Source organism: Molothrus ater, chromosome 1 (assembly GCF_012460135.2).
Source record: "Molothrus ater isolate BHLD 08-10-18 breed brown headed cowbird chromosome 1, BPBGC_Mater_1.1, whole genome shotgun sequence".
Lineage (NCBI taxonomy): Eukaryota > Metazoa > Chordata > Aves > Passeriformes > Icteridae > Molothrus > Molothrus ater.
Genome location: NC_050478.2, coordinates 48,323,692 through 48,346,350, shown reverse-complemented (window position 1 = coordinate 48,346,350; position 22,659 = coordinate 48,323,692). Strand labels below are relative to the sequence as shown.

Below are 22,659 nucleotides of genomic sequence, written 5' to 3'. Positions count from 1 at the left end.
GTTGGAAAACTTCTGAAATAGTTTTATGTACTCTGTAGCAGGAGTTCTTAAGTTTTGATTACCTATTGGTCCCAATTTCAAGTACCCCAATAAATGTATATGTGGTTAGTCATTAAAGAATGAGTGACACTCACATCAATGTGATGTTGAAATAACAAATACTGAAGTCATGATATATCACTTCAAGAAATTTTATTGTGAACATAGTCAAATGTGGTGTTTGTTAAATGAAATTTTTGGAGCAGCTACCTAGACTCCACAGCAACATCACATATTATTTTATAACTGTTAGAATCAAACTTATTTTTTCATTTTGCCAGAGGAAAAAATGTACAAATTATTTTCTCCAGGGAATTGTCACCATTCCTTCTCTGAGTTGCTGTCATTAGATTGACCATTCCAATACGCTGGAATAGACATGGATGCACCAAGCCAGGTGTTTCCAAACTCCTTAACATTTTTATGTATACTTTATGCTGACTAACTTTCAACCTAATATGGTAAAAATATGGAAGAATGAAAGGCAATACAACAAAAAGCAGGGGATATCATAATACAAAGAACAGACATACAAGGGATAAATTAATAAAGGTAGTGTGTTTTTCCAAAACCATTTTTTCCCATATTTTAAGAAGCTATAGGTTAACTCAATTTAGCACTAATGCAAATCATTCAATTTTGAAAATCCCCTATGATTATTAACTCCCTGTGAAGTTATCAATTGCCAGCTGAATCTAGACCCAAAACATCTGCACCCTCTTGCTTCCCTTCCCTTCCCTTCCCTTCCCTTCCCTTCCCTTCCCTTCCCTTCCCTTCCCTTCCCTTCCCTTCCCTTCCCTTCCCTTCCCTTCCCTTCCCTTCCCTTCCCTTCCCTTCCCTTCCCTTCCCTTCCCTTCCCTTCCCTTCCCTTCCCTTCCCTTCCCTTCCCTTCCCTTCCCTTCCCTTCCCTTCCCTTCCCTTCCCTTCCCTTCCCTTCCCTTCCCTTCCCTTCCCTTCCCACAAAATAAGTGTTGGAGCAGTGAGGGCTGTTTGAACAGGCAAATTCCTCCCCAGAGGGTGCAGTCCCCACCTCTGCTCCCTCTGGCATGTGGCTAAAGGTCAGACTCACCTCTTCTCCTGCACATCCATGGCCATGTGTAGCCATTGCTGTGCTGGTGCACTCCAGCACTGGAGTCGTGAAACCTCCATTCAGCAAAGGGAGGCAAATAGTTTGCTGATGGGTGAATGTAATTATTCTAACTATTTAAAGATGAAAAAAATTAAGAGGCCAAATTCTTGAAGTGTTAAATGTATTTTTTCTCAGTGTTGCTGCTAAGCCTTCTTACTGAGGGGCTTGGCATTTTTTTAATATAAAATAAAAATTGCCTGGAACACCAAACATATGCTTCTAGTGAGTTTCTTACTACCTCCCACACACATGTGCCCAGTTTAGTTAGAAGTGCCATTCAGTATTTTCACTGAATGTTCTAACCTCAGTTCCAAAAGAATGAAACCTGAAAAAATATTTACTCTAATTGTGAATGATTGGCACCATTTTAGAAGCTCACTGTAAATACAAATCAAGACTCTTTTATGAAACACATTTTTAAAAAACCTATAAACCTTCCTCCAACAAGACCTGACTGACCCGGTCACTTCAATTCAGTGTTGCAACTTTTGTCCAGTCAGTGCATATGACTGAGAAATACTTCCTAAGCAAATAAAAAGAAGATTTTCCTGTCCAAAATACTCAAACAGCTCTTAAATTCTTTTACCCAGAATTGTAACCTAGATTCCAAATGAATGAAACCTGAAAAAATATTTACTCCAATTATGCACAACCGACACAGGCCTTTTGGTTGTGCTTAGCAGTTGAATGTAAATGCGCTTCTGAAAACATTTCCTCAACCAGATTTTTAAGGTAAGCTACATCAGCAGCAATTAATTTTGTAAATAAATATAATCCATCAATATGGGTCAACAAACATTCAAAATTATGTTTTCATTTATAAATACCCCCACTCCCCAATGATTTGCAAGTAATTAATTTCTGTAAGAGTGCATTACTTCTGATTAGAGCTAGCCAAGGCTTTCTGGAAAAATTGCAGTGAATTTCAACTTCTAACACTATATTTCATGTCACATGTCTGAAATTAAACAACAGCCTTATTGGAATTTAAACAGCATTTCAAACTTGCTTTTGGATATGCAGTCAATTTGAGGGCTTCCAGGTAATCTATTAATATTAGATTGGTTCCTGCTGCTGCCAAAAGTCTGGTGGATAAACCACTATGGAAATGAGCATAAAACAAGGGAAGGCAACACTCCTTTTCTCTAGATGGGGATATTAAGATCAAGCCCCAAAAGTACCTTAAATATATCAGGCAGTCTACACCCAGATAGAAGGTTAATGGTTGTATCAGAGTAACCAAGAAATGCCCCAAACAGAACACCCTAAGTATTTTGATTACTCGTGGTTATAGTGTGATGAAAACTATAATTTGTACATACTCTGAAAACTTCAGTATGTATTCTCTGAGAAAGGTAACCAGAGAGCTGATAATTTGCTCACAAAGAGCTGTGGATAAACTGAACAGATATTTGAAATGTCTGACTTGCCAGTGTAGTTCATTCAGCAGTCAGAGCAAAGGCAAAATTGTGGTACAGAGCCACAAGCTGATTGACTCCATCTTCTTGGCAGGGAAAAAATGTTTTTTCTCCACTTGTCTTATTTTTTTATGTAGTAGTTCAGTACAAAATCTCAGAACAATCAGACATACTTATTCTTCTAAAACAGTATTTTAAGATTTATGACCCGCTTGTTTATCATTCTAAACTGAAACAGATCTTTAATATAGTCTTTAGTGTCAGGTTATGATTTCATTAAAGTTCCTAAACAAGGAAATATGTGGTTTGTGGTACAAATAAACATGCCCTGTGGTTCCATTTCTCTCCTGCTGGGACAAAAATCAGAAGAATAATTATGTTATCTTTTGTTAGTCTTGGAAGAATTATAATCAAATCTTTGCATCACCTAATTCTATGATGAATGACAAGATGTTTTCTAAATAAACAGTTGTAAAGGCCACATTCTCTTTTGAACTGGCATTTAGATATGAGCTAAACAGACACAGTCAGACTTTCTGTAAGTTTTATATGCAGCAGTTTTGTGTAAATTTAATTGCAGGAAGATTTTAATCTGTGAGACTTCATGGAGTTTATGTTGGAACAGAGTCCTCCTGACTCTATAAATCAAATAATTGCTGACCCCACCAGAAATGTTCAAATTCTTAAAAATTGCATCCATGTCTATATCACAGTAATATAATTTTCAAAGTAGAGTGGATGGCAGTTTAAATAATGTATGCAATACCTACAGGGTGAGTTAAATTTTTAAAGAGACAAAGCAATCTCTTAAAATACTGACAGTATTTTGATTGCCATTCTTTTGAATGCATATTTTGATAATTGCACAAAATCTACAATCTTCTGTTCTCGAAGATATAAAAGCTTTGCAAATCTGAATCTCTTAATCATCTGAATGAAACAGTTACGTTTGATATTTTAAAATGCATCTGTTAAATTTCTCCTTTCCAAATCTTCTAGAAGACTTCAAGAACGTATTTAGGAGAAGAAGATGAGCATTAATAAATGAAACGTTTCCACATTACAGTTGGGATTTGGATACTTGGGCAACATGAAAAAACTGTCACAAATCTATGCATAATATTTCAATGGAATCTACTGGATCACTTTAAACAAGCATAAAACTGGGATTGTAATTGACACACATGAATATGGAACCCCAAATAGACAAAATCCTTCAACATCCAATAGTTAAACCAAACTGACAAAAATGTTACATTGTTTAAGAGTGATGTGATGCAACATAGAGGATAATAGTTAAGCAAGGGCAATAACTTGGTATACGAAATGTCACCATACTTAAACAGGCAGAGGCAGAGCTATGGTACCCTCACAGCAAACTGAAATTTCTCACACCAGAGCAATAAGTGATTCACTATATTCATAACCCCTGTATGATACTTATCAAGCTCTTTGGTTGTGAACTTCCACCGGACATGTTATGGAGTCTTAATAAGATATAAAAGCACTTTGCTGTTTTCAACATTTCTGCTCCTGTCAAAAAATAAATCCTTATAAACTTTCACCTTTGTATTTGTCCCACTGGTTGAGAAGCCATTAACTCCAGCAAAGATCTGAGGAAATAAGCTGAATTGATGTATGTGAAATTGCACTACTCAAGCAATCTGCTCTTTTGTGAGGCTGCTTCTTGGTTTAAAGTACAGCATGCCAGGACCCAAAAGACCCAGAGTGCTTAAATAATGCCAGGAAGAACAGTTTTAATGAGTTTTTGAAGTAAATAAGAAGCCAAAGATCATACAGCAATCCTGAAGTATGTTTCTCAGAACTCACCTCTGTGAGGCAACATATAAATTCTGCACTAATTACAAGCTCCTACAGGCTAGCAGCCTCAAGCTGAGTTTGTGGCAGTAAAGCAGCTGTAGGTGAAAATGGGCCACCAGGAGAATGCTCAGTCCAACTTCTGCTGGAGGAATGTATATAATAACAAATGCCCCATCACAACAGAAATATTTGTCAGGAAGGTCTTTATAGCAGCTAGTTGTATTAAATACGGTAGGAACAATAAAGAAAGTATAAGAAGGAGTTAATTCTAGACTTCACACTTAAAATCAACGATGCAAGAAAATTGCTTTAAGTGAATGCCATTCTTTAGAACCTCCACCTTCAACAGACTTAGACAACAAATGTGAGAATACATCAGCTACAGGATAATATTTGTGTTCTTCATGAAGGCCAGCCAAGTTAGACTGGACAGGATATGAACTCACTAGTTTGGCAAGGAGGTACGTGTCAAGAATAGCTGTTATGTAAGAGCTGGCTTTATATTTTAGTTCTTCTGATGTATTTGAATTAAGTAAATGGACTGGAAAGGACCTTTTAGTTTATTATCCTACCTGTGACAGTAATCTTTAGAAGATCTTTAGGAAAAGGATGAATAAACAATGCAAATTTTTTTCAGGGTCCTGAGGGAATCAATAGACCTTAACAGCCCAGAGTAGTCTCACCAGGGATGCACACACACACAATTGGCCAGTGGGTCCAGGAGCCCGATTTGGCTCACATTTGGAACTGCAGAACTCAATCCACATCACCATTGGTCGTGCCATTAATGGTGTTTTAGCCACCTACCTTGACCCTTGCCCTTTTTCTTTTTAAGACAGCTATACACAAAACACTGGAACTATTGGAACTATTTAGAATCCTGGAACTATTGGAAACACGTAAATCTGTTAAAATGATAAAAGAAAAAACATCTACTAAACCTACATAAAGAAACAATTACTAGTGCCAAACTCCTAGCAGATGTTACTTGTTACCTTGCTATGTTTTGCAATATGGAAGAGCTGATAACAAAACCTTCCCAACTAAAATTGGATGGACTCTGAAGAAAAATAAGTGTGTTTATGTAGTCTTAAATATAGTGGTTGGGTAGACAAATCCATCTAATTACATGAATATCAATTTTCAGAGGCTGTCTCTTAATTGTTTAGTCTGCATCTAGCTCTCCAAATACAAACTGAATGCTTCTCTCTGCCTGTTCTATATCAGATGAACCGTGAACAGCATTAGCCAAAATATCGTGTGCAAACTGAGCCCTAATTGATTCAGGACAGGTCTTCTTTGCCTCTTCTGGATCGGGTGGACCCATTAGTTTCTTCCATTCTTCCACAGCATTTTCCTTTGATAAGACCATTATCACTGATGGACCCCTGTAAAATCAATATAAAGAAATCTCTTAAACTATTCTGAGATTTCTGAGATGCAGACTTAGCTTTAATGTCAGAGGTACCATGAAGGGTTATAATAAGCATTGAACTATCTTAATTTTATTAAACTGCTTAAATAATAAAATTTGTTTCTGCATGTTTTGTTTAAGGAAAAATCCCATAGTTGAAAGCCAAAGAGATTGTGATGATCTGATATTTGGATTTGGACTTCTTGTCCAAAAGGCATTCTCACCCAATAATTTTTGAAGCAAGACAATACATACTGTTTTTATCAGCTATACTAACAATATTATGAGGAAAATATTTGTCCTGCATGAGGAGAAAAAAGATCCCATTGGAAAGCAGTTCCCTTTCAGGGAAAATAAAATCCAAAATAAAACTATCCATAAGTTCGAAAGAATTTTGAATCTCCCTTTCAAAGGAAGAGTATTATTTGCTAGAAGCCACTAAACTTGCCAGAAAGAGTGACAGGTTATAAAATCCTTGCGCCAGTTATGATGTAGCATGTCTTGTTGGCACTGTAGCAAGTGTGATGTGTACTTACATACCTCAGTACTGTAAACCAAGACACTTACTGTGTCATAAAATTCACCAGGTCATCAAAAAAGGGTTTTCCTTCGTGATCCTTGTAAAAGTGTAAAGCCATTTCCCGAGTTAAAGCTTGTTCTTTTACCTTCGAGATGCTAAATCCAGCCTCTTTAACTTTTTTCATAATTTCATCTAGGAGGGTGACAAACAAGCTCATTTTTGATTTGAAATGGTTTAGATGCAAAAAATGCAAACCCCAAACACCCAAACGTCAAAAGTTTCAGAAAATACTGGATGCCTTCTAAAAAAAATCACCAATAGCTATTAGAATTCTTCTTACAATATCAAACCAAATATGGACAACATAAGAAACACTTCAACAGTCCTCTAAAATAGGCAGAAAGCTATGTTACTGCATTATCCATCTTGATGCATGTATCAAACACAGATTTTAATAAACTATGCCAATAGCATTCACTGTTATTTCTCACATTGAACAGAATGTGGATTGAAGTTGTAAAGCTGTATCAAACATCAACTGGCTGGCCAAAATCAATCTGGATTTTCACAAGTGGGGAAGATAGACTCACAAAAGCTAATGATGAATTAGCATTAGAAAAACTACCAAAATTTTTTAGGAGAGAATAGAGTAATGCTAAGTTGGGGGTTTAGGTAGAAGATTTTTAAAGACTGGCAGCAAACATGCTTAGGGCAAGATTCTGAATTGTGCATAGTGCTCTTTTTATTTTGATTTTTTTCTCCTTATTCCCTTAGACTAATGGTAAGTTAAATCAAGGATGGGAATGCATCTAACTGAGCAATGACCCCTTTTGAGTCAGTAGAGATACCTGCCTGAAATAAGTAATACAGGTTTGGCAAGTGTCTCTCTCCTTTGACTAATAAAGATGCTCGGAAGGTAGTTTGCAGAAGTAAGTAAGGCAGGGCCTTAAACAGTTTAACTTAGCTAGGAACTCTTTTTCTTTAATTCATCACTATTCTAGTGAAGAAAGACCCGTAGGCAGCTTAAGCAAAAGAAATGTCGCATTTGAGATCTTGATCTGAATTATGCAAGCCATGTAAAAGAATTTCTCTGCACAGAAAATGTACTTCAGAGAATCAGAAGAATGCATTTGATGTGATTTGCTCTAGTGTGCATTGCTAATCCTTTGCAGAAATGATTGCATCACTAGATACAGCCCATGCTTTCTAAATGCCTTACCTTTATGAGTAGCTGCATCAGGTTTGATTAATGCAAAGGTGTGTTCCTCAGGGAAGAAGAACTTTAGTTCCTTCTGAGCATCGCTGGGCGTAGAGCTGCCATGCAGCTGGTTGATAGGTACATGTTCAAACGCAAACTGTGCACGCAGACTAAGTCATTAAAAGAGGGAAGTTACTTAATAGCCATTTTGAGCTCTGAACTATAATTAGCCTCAACCCAGGGAATATAAATGACTGTTGATTTGGAAATCTGAAATATAAACACCCTCCCTCCCAACACTGGTGTTGTTGTATTTCCAAGAAATACCACTTATTTCTTAATGAGATGGCACTTCTGTCAGCAGCAGGTAAGGTGATACCATTGCAGTTTTCTAAAGCAATGTGATAAGCAGGCAGAACTAAGGTGTCTGTTTATAAACTGTGGAGGAGAAACTTAGTCACAAACAAAATATTCTACTGATGCAAAGTTTTCAATAAGCTACAAGAAAATCTTAGTGGTATTTCAAGAAAAAATAATGGTGGTATTTTAAGACCTCCTTCCCCCCCCCCATTAAGAATATGTATTACCAGCATTTTTTCTCTGGCTCAAGAGTTCCCCTTTCAGTTCATTGCTCTTTTTAAAACTTAGATTTTAATTCTGTTTAGCAGCCATTATATCTCAAAAAATGCTGAGGTTCCTATATGTAATACACTACTACCTTCAAGAAAAGTTTAAAAAACTGCAGAAATGCATATCTGTTTCCAGATGGTGGCACTACAGTTACACTAGTTGGAATGTGGAGTGAGATGAGAAATGTGAGGGTAAGTTGAAAGCTGTGAATGATGGTTTACTTCTGTGACTATTACCTCTCTGGATTTTCCTTAGCCTCTTCAAGGATCTTTGGGCCTAGTAAACTTCTCCAGTGTGCTACAGCATTTTCTCGTGTTAGAGCCAATATAAGAGTTGGACCACTGTACAAGGGGAAAAGTAGCATTAAAACAAAACAAAACACAACAAAACAAAAAAAAAATCAAGCAAACAAACAAAAAAACAACAACGACAAAAAAACAAACAAAAACCCAAACTCTTGGAACTTTTAAAAAGTAATTTGATTATATATAGCCCAGACTAGGAAAATGAGCCCAAGTATTGGGGGACTTTAAAACTGATCTGATTGTTTAAACAGGTACAGGCTGAAAAAAGTTTATGGGGCTTAAATATGAATTTAAATTGCAAAGTTACTGTGTTTTTCACAATGGCAAGACAGAGAAAGACTGATCACGCCCAGACATGAAGGGAATATCCAAACATGATTTATTTCTCTTCCCCAAGTTATCTAGCACATAGCCGGGTTGAAGATTTCAGAGGTCTCTTACAGACAACCTAAATGCAGCCTTTTCAGAGCAGACCTAAACTGTTTTCACTCGAATCAGTGGACTTGGCCACTGACACATCATACATACAGCAATATGGGACAGCTAGTAACTTTTAAAGGCTGGATTTTTTAATTTGTTGTACTTGGAAATTATTCCATTATCTGCAGCTATCTGTTCCTGTTTTGCGTTTTACTGAACCTTTAGACACATGTGTATCTTGGAGCCATGTATTATCCAGGAAGTGTTCAACACCAGGTTGGATGGGAGTCTGAGCAACTTATTCAGGTGAAAGGTGTCCCTGCCTGTGGCAGGGGGTTGGAACTAGATGGGCAATAATAATCCCTTCCAACCCAAACCATTCTGTGAGTCTCTGGTTCAACAATTATTAAATGTGAAAATTTCAATCTTACCTGGTCATTTGCTCTAGAAAGACTGGGAAGTAGTCTTGATCTACATGCTCTTTGTAAAATGTACGTACTTGCTCCTCAGTTAGAACTATTTCTTTCTGCATTGCTATTTGGAAACCATCGTCCTGTATCCTTTGAATGATGGAATCTGTTAAATATATTTAAATAATGCTAAATTGCCATCCATTCATTCATTTGAACACTTGTAGAGAAATGACACAGACTTTTCAATGATAATGTTAAATTTTTTATGGGTGAATTTGTTTCCTAACTCAAGAACAGGAAACTAATTTGAAGCAACTGCTAGGAGGAATCACTAGTTGCCTGGACACTCAGAAAACTGATCCTCTTCATATTTAGGCTTTCTCATGCTTAAAAAGTCTTGGTAGGAAATCCTGACTGAGAAATATGATACATGTTACTACCAGCAAAAGAAGGTCTAAGGAATTTGAATAGGTGAAATGTTTATTTAACTAAGTCTTATAAGGCCACATGGGTAAGTAAGCAGTATTTGGCACAAGTCAAAATTACCTACAAAATTAATGTGTAATTACTTGAACATGAACTGCAGAACTGCTGCTCTAAGCAACATGCTAGACAACCATAAGTGACATAAATTCACAAGAAAAGATCAAAATTGTAGTCTTTCAGCTCTCTGCACATAAGATTGCTCAAGTACAGTGATTCTCAAGTTAGAAATAAAAATACTATCTGAAATCTAGGAAGAAATGTAAATATATGAGGACAAAAGTAAACTTGTTTGGATGAAGCTTCATGTAATGGGGTAGATTTTTTAATTTAATCTGTAGAAATGCTGTCTGTTTAGAACTGCCTTGGAGCAGCACTGCCTCATGCAGCGTAGAACATCTTTGGTTGGATATTTTCTCCCCTGCCATTGATTTATCCCGAGTCTGCTATTCAAGAATATCAGCTACTTTATTATGGTGAGAAATCTAGTCCCTTATACTATATTTGAAAATACAAGCTTCTCAGAGAGGTCTTCTAGAAATATTTCATCTGCAGAATTTCTTGAAAAATTAATTGAAGGAACAAAAAATCATTGACATTTGCATTCTCAATATATGAAAAACATTAACTGTAGGAGTGTGCCCCCTGTTGAGGGAGTGACAAAACTATCCTTTGTCCCCCTCAAAAAGGAAAGAAGCCCAGAAGTTTCTTTCGTCAATTAGGTGAAAAAGCCACCTCATAGGCGTGGGGGACTTCACCTCAAACTTAAGGATAGCCAATTGGACAGAGCTAAAAAGTCCTTCCTGGGCAATTTACTACAAAAAGAAGTGAACAAAGAAACTAATCACTTTTGTGAGGTGTTTTACCGGGAGCAAGAACCTCTGGCACCTGGCTCGGTTTTTCTCTGTTATTTTGCCTTTTATGAAACCTTTTTGTTACCAACACTGCAACACAAGCCACCCTGCTGATTTTTATGCCTCCAAGGGTAGCTGAGCTATCTTGGGTGTGTTATAGACCTCCAAGAGCTTATAAGACCTGACTCGAGGAGGCTCCTATAACAATTAACCTCATAACTTCATTCCAAAGATTACTCCTGGCCTAATGCTGGAGAGACGGTATAACTGAAAAAAATATCATTAATTGAGTTAGAATTTTTAATTCAAAATTCAAATATGAGAGTTTTATATACCCTTGATAGAAAATGCAGTTATTAACACTTACTTCGCCTTTCCTTCAAGAGAGTAGGTCTAATTATGGCCAAAGTCCTTTCAGCATGATGTCCTCCCTCCTCAATATGAAAATTTGGGAAAAAGAAGGCAAGCTGTCTGCTGGCATCTTCAATACTGTCTTGCACATCACATAAATTTACCAGACTGTCGGTTTCCTTGAGTGGTGCCAACCTGATGAAACATGAAGTAATACAGCATTTAAGTCACTGATTAGTGTTAACAAGCTGAATTTTTGAAGGCGTACTTTCTTAAAATTTAGTGAAACATAAGAATAGAATGTAAAACTAAGTTTTTATTAAATTCAGATTCATGAGTAAAGTAACATTTCTGAGAAGAGAATTATTAATCTTCTCAAAAAGTGCATGATCATGTGCTCTGAAGGAGAAACCGCAGCCAGGTCACTTTAACAATTCCCCTCTAGCTTATCCAAAACAGTTTCTCTGTTTCTTGAGATAGAATTACTATTGATAAGTGTACAGTGTATAACAAATGATCAATAGAAGTCTTGTGCTTAATTTACGTACCGCATGATCATAAAAATGATAGCACTACAGAGTTGTTGACAACAGAGACACTTCTCATTTTTTCTCACCTGTTTGTTTAGCTGTGTAAAAAAAGTCCCTCCTGGTCACTTGTAGAAAATGCAGTATTCCCCAGCTGTACTTAATTAATGCAGAAAGGGATGCAGCAGGCATTGACAAAAATGTCAATTACAAATAACAAATTAATTTTTGGACAAAGTATTTAAGCTCATGTTGCGTTAAGTAAATGTCTAAATATAAAACTTGATCTGATATTTGAATTTTTGTGACTACTCTATTGTCTGAGGCTGTGTATACAACTATCATCCTTTAAATTCTCCTCAAGCCCTTGGCATAGAAGAAAACCACGTATTTCAAGATACCATGGTTGTGAACAGCTAATCCTTACAAATTTTTTTGCATCTTGGACCAGGGTGGGGACACCAACCCAGTATGCTTCCCCTTCTCTGCTGGCTTTTACAGTGTTCCCAGGGAGAAGAGCATGTCTCAGGCGTTCCCTGGTCTGTCCTGGGCCATATCTACAGCTTCCCAAGGAACATAGGGATAAACATGGGAAAGAGTGCAACCTTCAGTGCAAGCAGTGCAGGCAGTCCCATGGCATGGGTGAACCAGAATTGCAAGGACTACATCAGCTTTGAAGTGTGTCATTGTTCCAATTGTTCTGAGAACCCACTGAAGGTGAGTTCAAAGAGATCAATGACCCTGGCTTGTCATCTTTAACTGGGAAGCAAGGAATTTCTGAATTCCCATGAGGACTAGGGCTGCATCTCTAGTGGTGGTCCTGTGGACTGCCTGCTCCCTGGACCTGCACACGTGGGCACACCTGCATCTGTAGGAACATGCCTTGGCTTATGGTGTGCTCTGAACACTGACTGAATCATAGATACACATTTTCACTGGTACTTACTTGACTGGCTCCTCAGGCTCACCAGACTCATTTGTTTTGTGTAGTTCTATCCAATGAGGAATAGCACCAGTTGCTTCTTTTTTAGTGATTATCAAAACATGGCATGGTCTACTCATCATGAATTGAACGAATGCATTAAAGTCAGGCTAAAAAACAAAATTTTCCCCCCCATGAACTCTGAGTTTGTCATTGGAAATGAGACGATTATACTTTTAAAGTAACTCATACATTCCTGTTCCTGAAACTGGCATTCACATACATTCCTCAGAACTCTGATATATTGTTTGGGAATATTTTTTTATCAACCATTTGAGACATTATCAAATGTCCAAAATGAAAGTCAATTGAGATAAAGAAAGTCATGTAAATGCTTTAAACAAGTACTAGATGTTCTTCCAGGTTAAAATGCAAATGACAAGAATGAAGAAAATTATCTAGAAATTCAATGTGATCACTTGCTATGCTTGTAATACAGCATGTAGTGTGACATAATAAACTGCAATACAGTTCCATGAATAATTTTTGAAACTAAAAGTCATAGTATAAATATAGAACACTGAGCTGTTTGCAAGACATTTGTAGGCTCTCCCTTCATTTCCTTTGCTATGTGCTTTTCACTTCTTCAGTTTCAACTTACAATCCTATAAAAGTACATTTCCATCAGAAAAATAAGTTTTGAAACTTATGGTGTGAATTGTTAATTTTATTTCTTTTTTGCATGCCACCTTTTTCTTGGGGATATCTATTCTCCCTTTAAATATTTGACTAAATCCTTATCAGCCAGCATCATGTCATTGCATATGATAGTTTTTTCCTTTAGTAATACAAGGATGAAGTATTCACATATATGCTTTCAATTCATTGCTTTTCTCTTTCACTTATCTTCACATCTATGCATATTCTTAACCCATTTCCCAAGATGAACAAACTAGTCTCAAATTTGGCTGCTATTCCCATGAAGATGAATTACTTTTACCTCTGTTTCAAAATTGCCTCTGTCTAACCTACAATCCCAGCTTTGCTAAAACCAAGCTCTTCATGGTTTCTTACAAGATCTCCCCATTACTTCCTTTTTAAACCATCCTTCTGAAGAGTTAATTTTAGTTGTCACACTACTGGAAAATATGACCATATCCAGGTTCCAGTTTGCTAGACCACTGCCATATAATGGTGGACAGCCTAATTTAATTATTTTCTTGAACTTTATATCTGACTTTAGCTATTTTTTGTCCCCTAATATAGGACAAGGCACAAAAAATTAATAGATTTTGGCTGAGATGCTTTCCCTCTCTGCCTGTGCACATATTTATTCCCAGAACAACCCCATGATAAAATCTAGAAAGAAAAAAAAAAGTATAATATGTAATATAATTTATTTTCTGGCTGGAATAATATATGTCAAATAGATATACACTCTCACATAGATGACATTGGATTTTGGATTTGTGCCGTATTTCAGCACCTAATAGCCAAGGTCAAGTAATTGCAGAAATAATCTATACAGCATTCTAATTTTCTTTCCTACAAAGGTCACTAGGCCTGTTATAACACATTTTAAAATCAGTATAATTTTATTTTGATAAATAGTGTTATAAATTTAGCTTCATGTCTAAGGATCATGTACATTTAGATAACAAAAAGAAGAAATAAATCTTTCAGTATTTAATTGGAGGCCATTTTAATTTGGTTGGAATATTAGACTGCTACATAGTGATATTTATATGAGTCAGTGAAAAAAAGGGAGAGGGAATATATCTTTTTTTTACGTACTAAATCTACATTAATTCAGTTCTTCAATATACCTAAAATTTACCATACAGAGATTTGCAAGTACATCTAGGAACAACTATATGTTTTACCTGAGCCTCTCATTTATGTTTTCAGTTTGATTTTACCTCGTCTTTATTCCGGGAGTAAAATACTCTGATTTGCTCTTCAGTAAGCATTCTCTCCTCATCTACTTCAATGCCAAATCCTGCATCTATAATCTGCAATTATTCACTTATTACTCAGGGGCATTTGAAAATAGATACATACAAAATCATATATTATTGTAAATCTAAAGAGTGATTGGTTTTGAAAGCTAACTTAAATAAATTCTCTGAAATATTCAAAATATAATCTCTATCTTTGTCTAAACTGAACTTCCAGCCTTTCAAAGCACTTCACTTCAGGATTACAATACCCCTAAGTTAGTGTTTGAGAAGAAATATAGTGCAGTTCAATGTATGAAGTACATTCATTCAAAAGTTAATGATCCCTTTTATTTCACATCGATTAAACTCCTTTGGATCACTGTGAGTGGTCAACATGCAACTTATGTTGCAAGAAATTATAAATTATATTGTAACCTTGGTAGTCACATAAATGTGCACTTGTTAACAGTTGTTGTATAAGGCTAAACTACTTGGCTTTAGAAACAGCAAATGAGGAAAAAATTAAATCTACTTTATGATTTTCTGTTTTGAGCTACGTTACTGCACTAAATGCAAGCATTTGTGAGAGATGCACACATGACTTGCATCAAAGTTCCCAATCCATTGGTGTGAGGTTTGTACCATATACTGGTATTTTTACAGCCAAGGCAGTATCCAGCCCCAGTAGTGATGATACAACAAAATTCAAAATTAACCTGTATACCAGCACTCTGCTCTGTAAAAGCCCCTGTGGTGCTGCTGAGTGTTTTCAGCCTGCCCTGACAAGGCTGGCTGTGCATCCTGTGTTGGAGAACACACCTCATGAGCCAAGTAGCAGCTGCTCCAGCTAACCTCTTTTCAAGCACTGCTTTTTTTTTTCCTCTTTTTTTTTTTTTCCTTTACTGAACTTCCTTCCTTTTCAGCTAAAGTAAAGTAATTAAGTAATTGCAGAAACAACCCATATAGCACTCCGATTCCCTTTCCTGCAAAGGTCACTGTCCCTGTCATAATACTTATTAAAATTCTTTTAATGTGGTCTTGATATATATTGTCATAAGGCTTTTTATTTTTTCATGAGAGAAGCAATATGAACCAATGTCTAATCTCTGCTGGCATAGAATATTAAAGCAATAGTATAGATTTGAATGTCATATTATTTCAGGTAAAAATTATTGTGCTATTATCATCCTTAGCAGAGAAGCTTTATCAGATTCTGTTCCAAAGTCTGGGCATAAATTATGATCTACTTAACCTTACATTTTGCCATTATGTCTCTTAAATAAATAGAATAAATGAATATTTTAAAATTCTCTCTACCTTTTTTTTAATTTCTTCTACACGTCCTGCTAAGACATCATCAGGTTTTATAATTCCAACAGAATAAGTGAGTACTTCTGAAAAAGGGAAAAAATGATGTGCTAAGTAACACATACATCAAAATAAAGGGAATCATCTTTACTGGACCTGAAGTTTACAGTTAAGTGTTTGACTGTAGCTCAATCAGGTCCCAAAAATTGTAGAATAATTTAAGATAGTGATAATGGAAACAGCAGACTACTACTTGCTACCAATACTACAAACACTCAAGCAACTGCATGTGTTGAGGAAAATATTCCTGCCAAATGTTAGTGTATTACAGTGTCTGAGAGATCCCGTAACCTGAAGCTGAACCTGAGCTAAAGCTCTGTTTTCTGATTTTCTATCATGTTTAGATTTTGGGGATTAATAAGTCTGTAGATAATTGCTAAATGATAATACTGTTCTTCTGGGTCTCACAGGGTTTATGAGAAAAAATATAGGCTAAAGCTGAGGTCAGGAATTTGTCAGGTGAACCATACAACTAAATAAAAAACCAAACCAAAACATGAAGAGGAAGGAAAAGGGATGCCATGACTGTGATCTAATGCCTCTCACAGGGAAAAGAAAAAGCAAGATCAAGAAGGAGAGGATGGAGGAGTTTGTTCCATCTCAGGCTTGTAGAATGGCATTATCTGCATAGATAAAGCAGTAGGAACATTCAGTAACCACAGATAACAATAAAAATAGAACAGATGTAGATCTCAGCTAATGAAAAACCTGAGATAAATCACAGACAGGACTTTTAAATGGGATGGTGCTTATTTTTCAATCTTTTTGGAAGCTTATCCTACTAGCATGGATTTATGTACTTTAAAAATCTATTATTAAATCTAATCTGATGAAAGAGTAATCTGAGAGAAGGCATGCCATTGTTTCACAGATTAACTCTTACAATCTTCTCAGGTTGGCCCCATCTTGGTATTCCACCTCAACAGAAGTACACTTCTCACACAGGGACTGTGTAGAAGTGACTTTCAGGCCTTAACTTTACACAGGAAAATTCCCACTCCCCTGGCACATCCCACTTCTGTCCAAAGTCTGAGGGTTCCCAGTGTGAGGGTGAAAATGTTGATGCTGACAGCCCAGTACATTAATTCCTTACAGAAGAAAGCTCAGTGATAGCATTTTGTTAACACACCCAAAGAAGGTCTATTAGTGCTAGACATAGACAATTATTAATCAAAATATATTTGTTCTCTTTCTTTCCGTTAACATTTCTAAAATACATCAAATATATTTACCTTCCTCTTCAACCTCCTCAGCAGACCCATCTGATGAACCTTCATCATGAAAAATGAGTTCTTCTACCTAAGGTAATTGCAAATGGAGTAAAAGTGCATCACCATTGCAAAAGCAAAGTCACCAAACACAGCTGTCACATCTTTACAACACATTTATCTTAATTTTGCTACCCTGGAAAGCAAGCAATTCTTTAGAAGGCCTTTGGTCAGTCTGATTTTCCTTAACTGAGTTTCTGTTTGTTAAAAAGCTCTTTTTTCTCTAAGTGGAGTTCTTTCATCTCCATTTAAACAAAACAAGCAATGAGACATGATTATTTCCCATGTCTTTGTTTCATATGATGCAGTTCCTAAGTTATATATAAACAATAGTAATGAAAGAAAAAAGGCTACTAAAACATTTATGGGCTAGTGACATTTCATCCACCTCTCAATTTCTTGCATTGCTAGGCTCACCTGTAAATTTGTCAAGTTTATATAAAGTACCATAATGGAAATTTGGGGGTTCTGAGGAGAACAAGCAACAAGGGAGGATTGATGCTGCTACTGTGAATTCCAACAGTGGGACCTTTCACAGTGCAGGCTGTTGAGGTCAGACTGAGCTGTCCTTATGTCCTCATGTTACCTGGAAGTCAGGAGTCAAAGGTGATAGAATACACTTGTTGAATGGCCTTTGTTTTTTGTAGCAAACTGGTTTCATCAAGTACAGATCAAGCCCCATGGCTTTGAGCAAACTGATCTAGTGAAAGGTGCCTGTGGCAAGGAGGGTTGAGCTAGATGATCTTTAAAAGTGTCTTAGAACCCAGATAATTTTACTTAATTTCTTAAAAAAAGGCACATCATATATGTAATTTTATTGTTAGGACCAAAACGCAAAAAATTAGACATTATCTAAACACCATCATAGACATTTAGAGAAACAGTGTAAGTGCAATAAAAATATACATTTATGCATAAGTATCTGGTTTGTGAGTACCTTAGCATGTTCCTTCTCTCCAGCTGCAATTTGCCTCTCTTCTTGCACTAAATCTGTTACTATCTTGGTTATGAGAGGAGCATTTACACCTTTCACCATTGCAAGAATTTTACCATGCTGTTGAAGAGAAAATAACACTCTCAGGGACTTTTCATCACTTAATTTACACATTAATTTTGAAGTGTGCAATATCTTGCTAATTTTTTCCAGCTACAGAATCATTTCTTATGACCACTGAAGTGAATACCAAAGCTACTACTGTCTTTATTATTTCAGAATGAAACTTTTGTGCATTTAATTCCTTGATTCCTTCTTTACCAAATTTTCCATGTTTATTTCTAGGCTCAATACTAATAATACAGTTGGAAACAAATGCAAATACGGATTTTATTTGTTCTTAATTTCTGTACCATGGAGTTTTCCATCTTTTTTTTTGTATGTGTGTGACTTTTCACTGCATTCTCTACCACATTCAGGTGCACAGTAGTGAAGCTAATGGTGACCAAAAATACTGCTAACATTTCTAGGCAGCATTCAGATTCAAACCTGAAAGAGTCCTGAAAGTGTCATTATCTTTGGTCCTCACTTATGGAAATTCAAAATCCTGGCACCCTCAAGTTAAAACAACCCTCATCTCTTCTTAAGGGAACAGTCTGAGGAGAACCAGCTTTCTGTGTTCATCAGTGAGATATAATAAATATATGATTAATTGCTACAGTTCCCCAAGTATGAAAACACAATTTTATCTGTTATCTTAAAAATCTTATAATGCCAGGAAATGTAAACTCTCTTTCCATGATGAAAACAGTGTATAAAATAATTTCAGTGTAACCACATGTAGGCACTTTATGTAAGGCAAACCTGGAAAACTTACCTGGACTTCTCACTATCACCAAAACAGTGACTACCAAAATTCTTCTGTGGCTGTATGTGCAACAGCTACAACAAAAATGTGCCTGAGGACCACCAGATTCAGGCATGGAAAATGGCTCAAGAAAACAACATCAGACAGTACCATCCTACATAATATAAAATGTAAAGATAGGATTTGTACAGCTTCACATCTATTTTAAAATCTATTGAAAAGCTAGAACAGAAGTAGGCTGCACATTAAAAGAAGCTGATGTGATGTACTTACAACACTAAAAAGAAACACAGGTTCACAGCTCCTCCTAAATGGTTTCAGAATTTCAATGTTGTCAACTTCTGCCTGAAGTCAGACAAAAACCGTTATTTGCTCACATAAGTAAGTATGCATATATAAAGAAAACCTTTTTACTCACAGGAAGACCCCACTCTTAAATACTTTTGTGTTGCGAACTCAAACTGCAGTACTAAATACAACTGACAGTCCTTATAGTGATGAAGAAAGAACTGTTTTGGTAATATGGGATTGTCCTCCCTTTGTATTACAGCAATTAATCATGGAAAAATATCTTCTCTTGATGCTATTTTGTCATGTAGGTTATAATAGCATATATAAATGAAGGAGTGGCCCATGTAGTCTTGATGGAAGAGCTTATCCGGTGTATTAATTTTTTTGTGAAATGCGGTCAACTGTAGGAAAGCACGTGAGATAGACTTCAAACATAACTCCCTGCCTTTTTCATGTATAAAAAATTCATGGTTTTTTTTGAAAAGTTCTTTCATCATGGAATTTTAAGTTTTCACGAACATGAAAAATGATGAACTTGGTCAACATCTTGGATAAACTGAGTCTTTGAAACAAATTTATCTACTTTAAATAGGAGGTATGATACACTCATATATATATACTGCTAGTGTAAACAAATATTTTTACTACTACAGTTTTGGGATTTTTTTTTTCATTTTCCCCCTTTTTGTTTTCTTAAAAATGAAATTAAAGTTAACATTTGCAAAAAAATATGCAACAGTTTTTCAGGGATGTTAGAATTTTAAATGCAATGGTCCTTAATGCAGAGACCTGAAACTAAAAGTCGTATAGTCTGGCATTTGAATATTTCTTCAATCTCATCAAGGAAAACAAAAGTTGTGGGATATCAGCTCTTTTTTATCATATCTTCTTACATATTTATTGCCATTTCTAATCTACTTCTAAACAAAGTTTTATGAGGACATATGCAGGGAAAGCAACCAGGCCAAAATTACGGCAACTCAGTATAAGGATAGTAAGATGAAAGCTCTGCATATGCAGATCAGAAGATATATTTAAATCTAGATGTGAATATGGTCACACAGGATTTGTGTCCTTACCGCAGCAAAATGTAGCATATTGTCTTCACCAAAGTCGATCCTTAGTTTTCTCAATAAGTTCTGCACAGCTTTGCAAGGACCACACCAAGATTGATACACATCTATTACTAAAAGGTGATAGTTTGGAATTATAAATGGATGACTTGAGGAACTTATAAAATGAGACATTTATGTTTGCACTGAAGCAGCACTGGGAAGGCATTTATGTGGATCTCTCAGTCCTCTTCTAGACAATGAATGCATCATGAATTCATCAATGGATTCAGTGGATACATTACTGGATACATACTCTTTAATTTCAATTACTTTTGACATTGGAAACCTACTTCAGAATACTCTTTGAGATGATTAATCCAAAAAGCAACTTTTCTCTCATATTCCTTTTGCTTTTATTTTCTCTTCTTCTCTCCCGCTGTTGGTTTTCATTCTTATCCTGCCTATTACTATCCCTCTGCAGATATGATCCTGTTACAGATTTTTTCATTTTACCGAAAAAACAGTTCCTAGGAGACCTAGGAGACAGTTATTGGACTAAATGAACTGAAAACTGGGAATAATGCATGTCATGGAACATGCCCTCTCTGGAAAGCTGCAATAGTTATTTAATCTGTGAAAGATTTTACACACAGAAGCATCCAACTCCCTACCATAGAGAATACCATATTGGAAAGATATTTTCTAATCATTGGTTGCAGCAGTATATAAAAATAAGACTTAAATAAATATTATTTTGATGAGAATTTATCATATAAGATACTGTATATTCATAATTGTAATATATGATCTTAAAAGTCTTTTCCAAATGAAAGAATTGTATGGTTCAATGACTTTATGATATACCTTTATAAATATATGTTAATATAGCCTTTCTTTAAAAGATATGGTGCTAGCCTTCTAGAGTATCTATTAAAGCTAATATATAAATATGAAAACATGCACATATGTCCATGAAAGATTAAAAAGAAAATATCAGCTGTTAGTACCTACTATACCCTTTATCTGCAGCATTTCATCCCACTGCTCTTGATCGGTTATTAAGGTCTGAAACAAAATTAATTAACATTTTAACATTCTAAAAAAGCAGAAAAAGCATCTATTTCCCTCTAAAGTTGTTCAAGCAATTAGGATTTATACCTGGAGCTGAACATCTTTCTTCTTGCCAGCCATTTCCCTGTGATTATAGGAAAAATATTGAAATCCAAAGCATATTTAAAGTTTTTTATAAGACCATGTGACATACAGAACTGATTTTTATGGTTCTCAAAGTATCACTGCCTTCTGATTCCCTTTGCAATTAACTCAACTGAAGCCCCTACAATGATGGTAGCTAATACACCACTTTGGAATTCTGTGGAGAAATATGCAACTTGTTTGCAAAACCCACATGGCACAAGAAACAGAAGAAAATTTAGTATCTTAATCTGTTAGGGTGTGCAAAACTTTTGACCTCAACAATCTTTCAAGCTTATAATCACTCTGCTCAGAATAGCCACAGGCACTTTGATGGGATGACAGGAGCTGTAACACTGGACCATTTCAGAAAAATATTGATTAAAGAGCTTCAACTCTAATAACATCAAATCAGTATTCCTGTCTGCTGGGATACATAAAAAGCAATGACATACTTGTGCCCCATAACTAAACTCCCAAACTGAATCCTGATACATTCATCATTCTGTCATTAATAAATAATGTCCTTCATATATTTATGGTAGACAAGTAACTGTGAACTGGACAGAACAACAATTCTGATACATATGTGGGTGGAGTTTGACTTTAGCATAGGCAGCTTGAGTTTTTAGAATTGGTTAAGATGGTGGTCTTGGCCTGAGGGAAAATGATTGAGCCCCCTTGAATGTGACCTCCTCTGGCATTGTTACTTGAGAAGTCAACCAGCAAATATGTCCAGGATTTGAATTATCCTGATACACTCACCAAAGCTGTTCCCTTCTCAGCACAGGTTGAGGCACAGAAGACAATATGAGAGCTTTTACCTGTGTTCTTGTTTCACATTTCATGTAAAATTGTTGGTAAGAATTATAATTTTAAAAGCAGGCTTCCTTCAAATCCTTTAAACGAGGTGATGGTACAAAGAATGGCATTAATTCCTATCCTTTAAAGACTCTAAGAAGATGATGCTGCCTACTGATACTAGCGGGAACTGGCAGATGGAAATACGTCCTATTAGTAGGAAATCTTCATGAAAATAATCTATCTTTCATTGTTACCTTTGGCCACTGAGTAATGGCAATCAATTCTTTGCAAGATCAGTTCTGCAAAATATAAACCAGTGCATGAAAATGGTCTATACATCCCAATTGTTCTACACATGCTCTCCAACTAAAAATATGCAGTCATACACACTCAGACGGCAAAGCAAAGTGCTGCAGCACAGACATGTGCTGCTGTATGAAAATATGCAAATGTGCACATTAGTCTGGCATAGTAGCTGTATGTGACAGACATG

At 36.0% G+C, this 22,659-nt stretch overlaps 1 protein-coding gene across 1 annotated transcript; it reads right to left on the bottom strand.

Annotated features, from left to right (window-relative positions):
* Positions 1-5,572: 5,572 nt before the first annotated feature.
* NME8 (NME/NM23 family member 8) lies at positions 5,573-21,359 on the bottom strand. Its single transcript, XM_036378683.1, has 15 exons — positions 21,327-21,359; positions 21,176-21,233; positions 20,193-20,299; positions 19,096-19,167; positions 17,958-18,074; positions 16,985-17,051; positions 15,702-15,778; positions 14,364-14,456; positions 12,469-12,614; positions 11,012-11,190; positions 9,326-9,470; positions 8,406-8,510; positions 7,561-7,709; positions 6,389-6,533; positions 5,573-5,795 (listed from the first exon to the last, which is right to left on the bottom strand). Exons 1-15 carry the CDS (start codon positions 21,357-21,359, stop codon positions 5,573-5,575), a joined length of 1,716 nt encoding a protein of 571 aa, XP_036234576.1.
* Between the last annotated feature and the right edge of the window lie 1,300 nt (positions 21,360-22,659).

What these genes read in the sequence shown, in the direction of transcription:
- NME8 (XM_036378683.1), bottom strand. Translation starts at nt 21,359, where the DNA reads ATGGCTGGCAAGAAGAAAGATGTTCAGCTCCAG. An exon ending in GCAGATAAAGGGTATAGTAG is followed by an intron (nt 20,300 to 21,175) that starts GTACTAACAGCT and finishes ATCACCTTTTAG; the next exon opens with TAATAGATGTGTATCAATCT. An exon ending in CTGGTGAATTTTATGACACA is followed by an intron (nt 5,796 to 6,388) that starts GTAAGTGTCTTG and finishes TTGATTTTACAG; the next exon opens with GGGTCCATCAGTGATAATGG.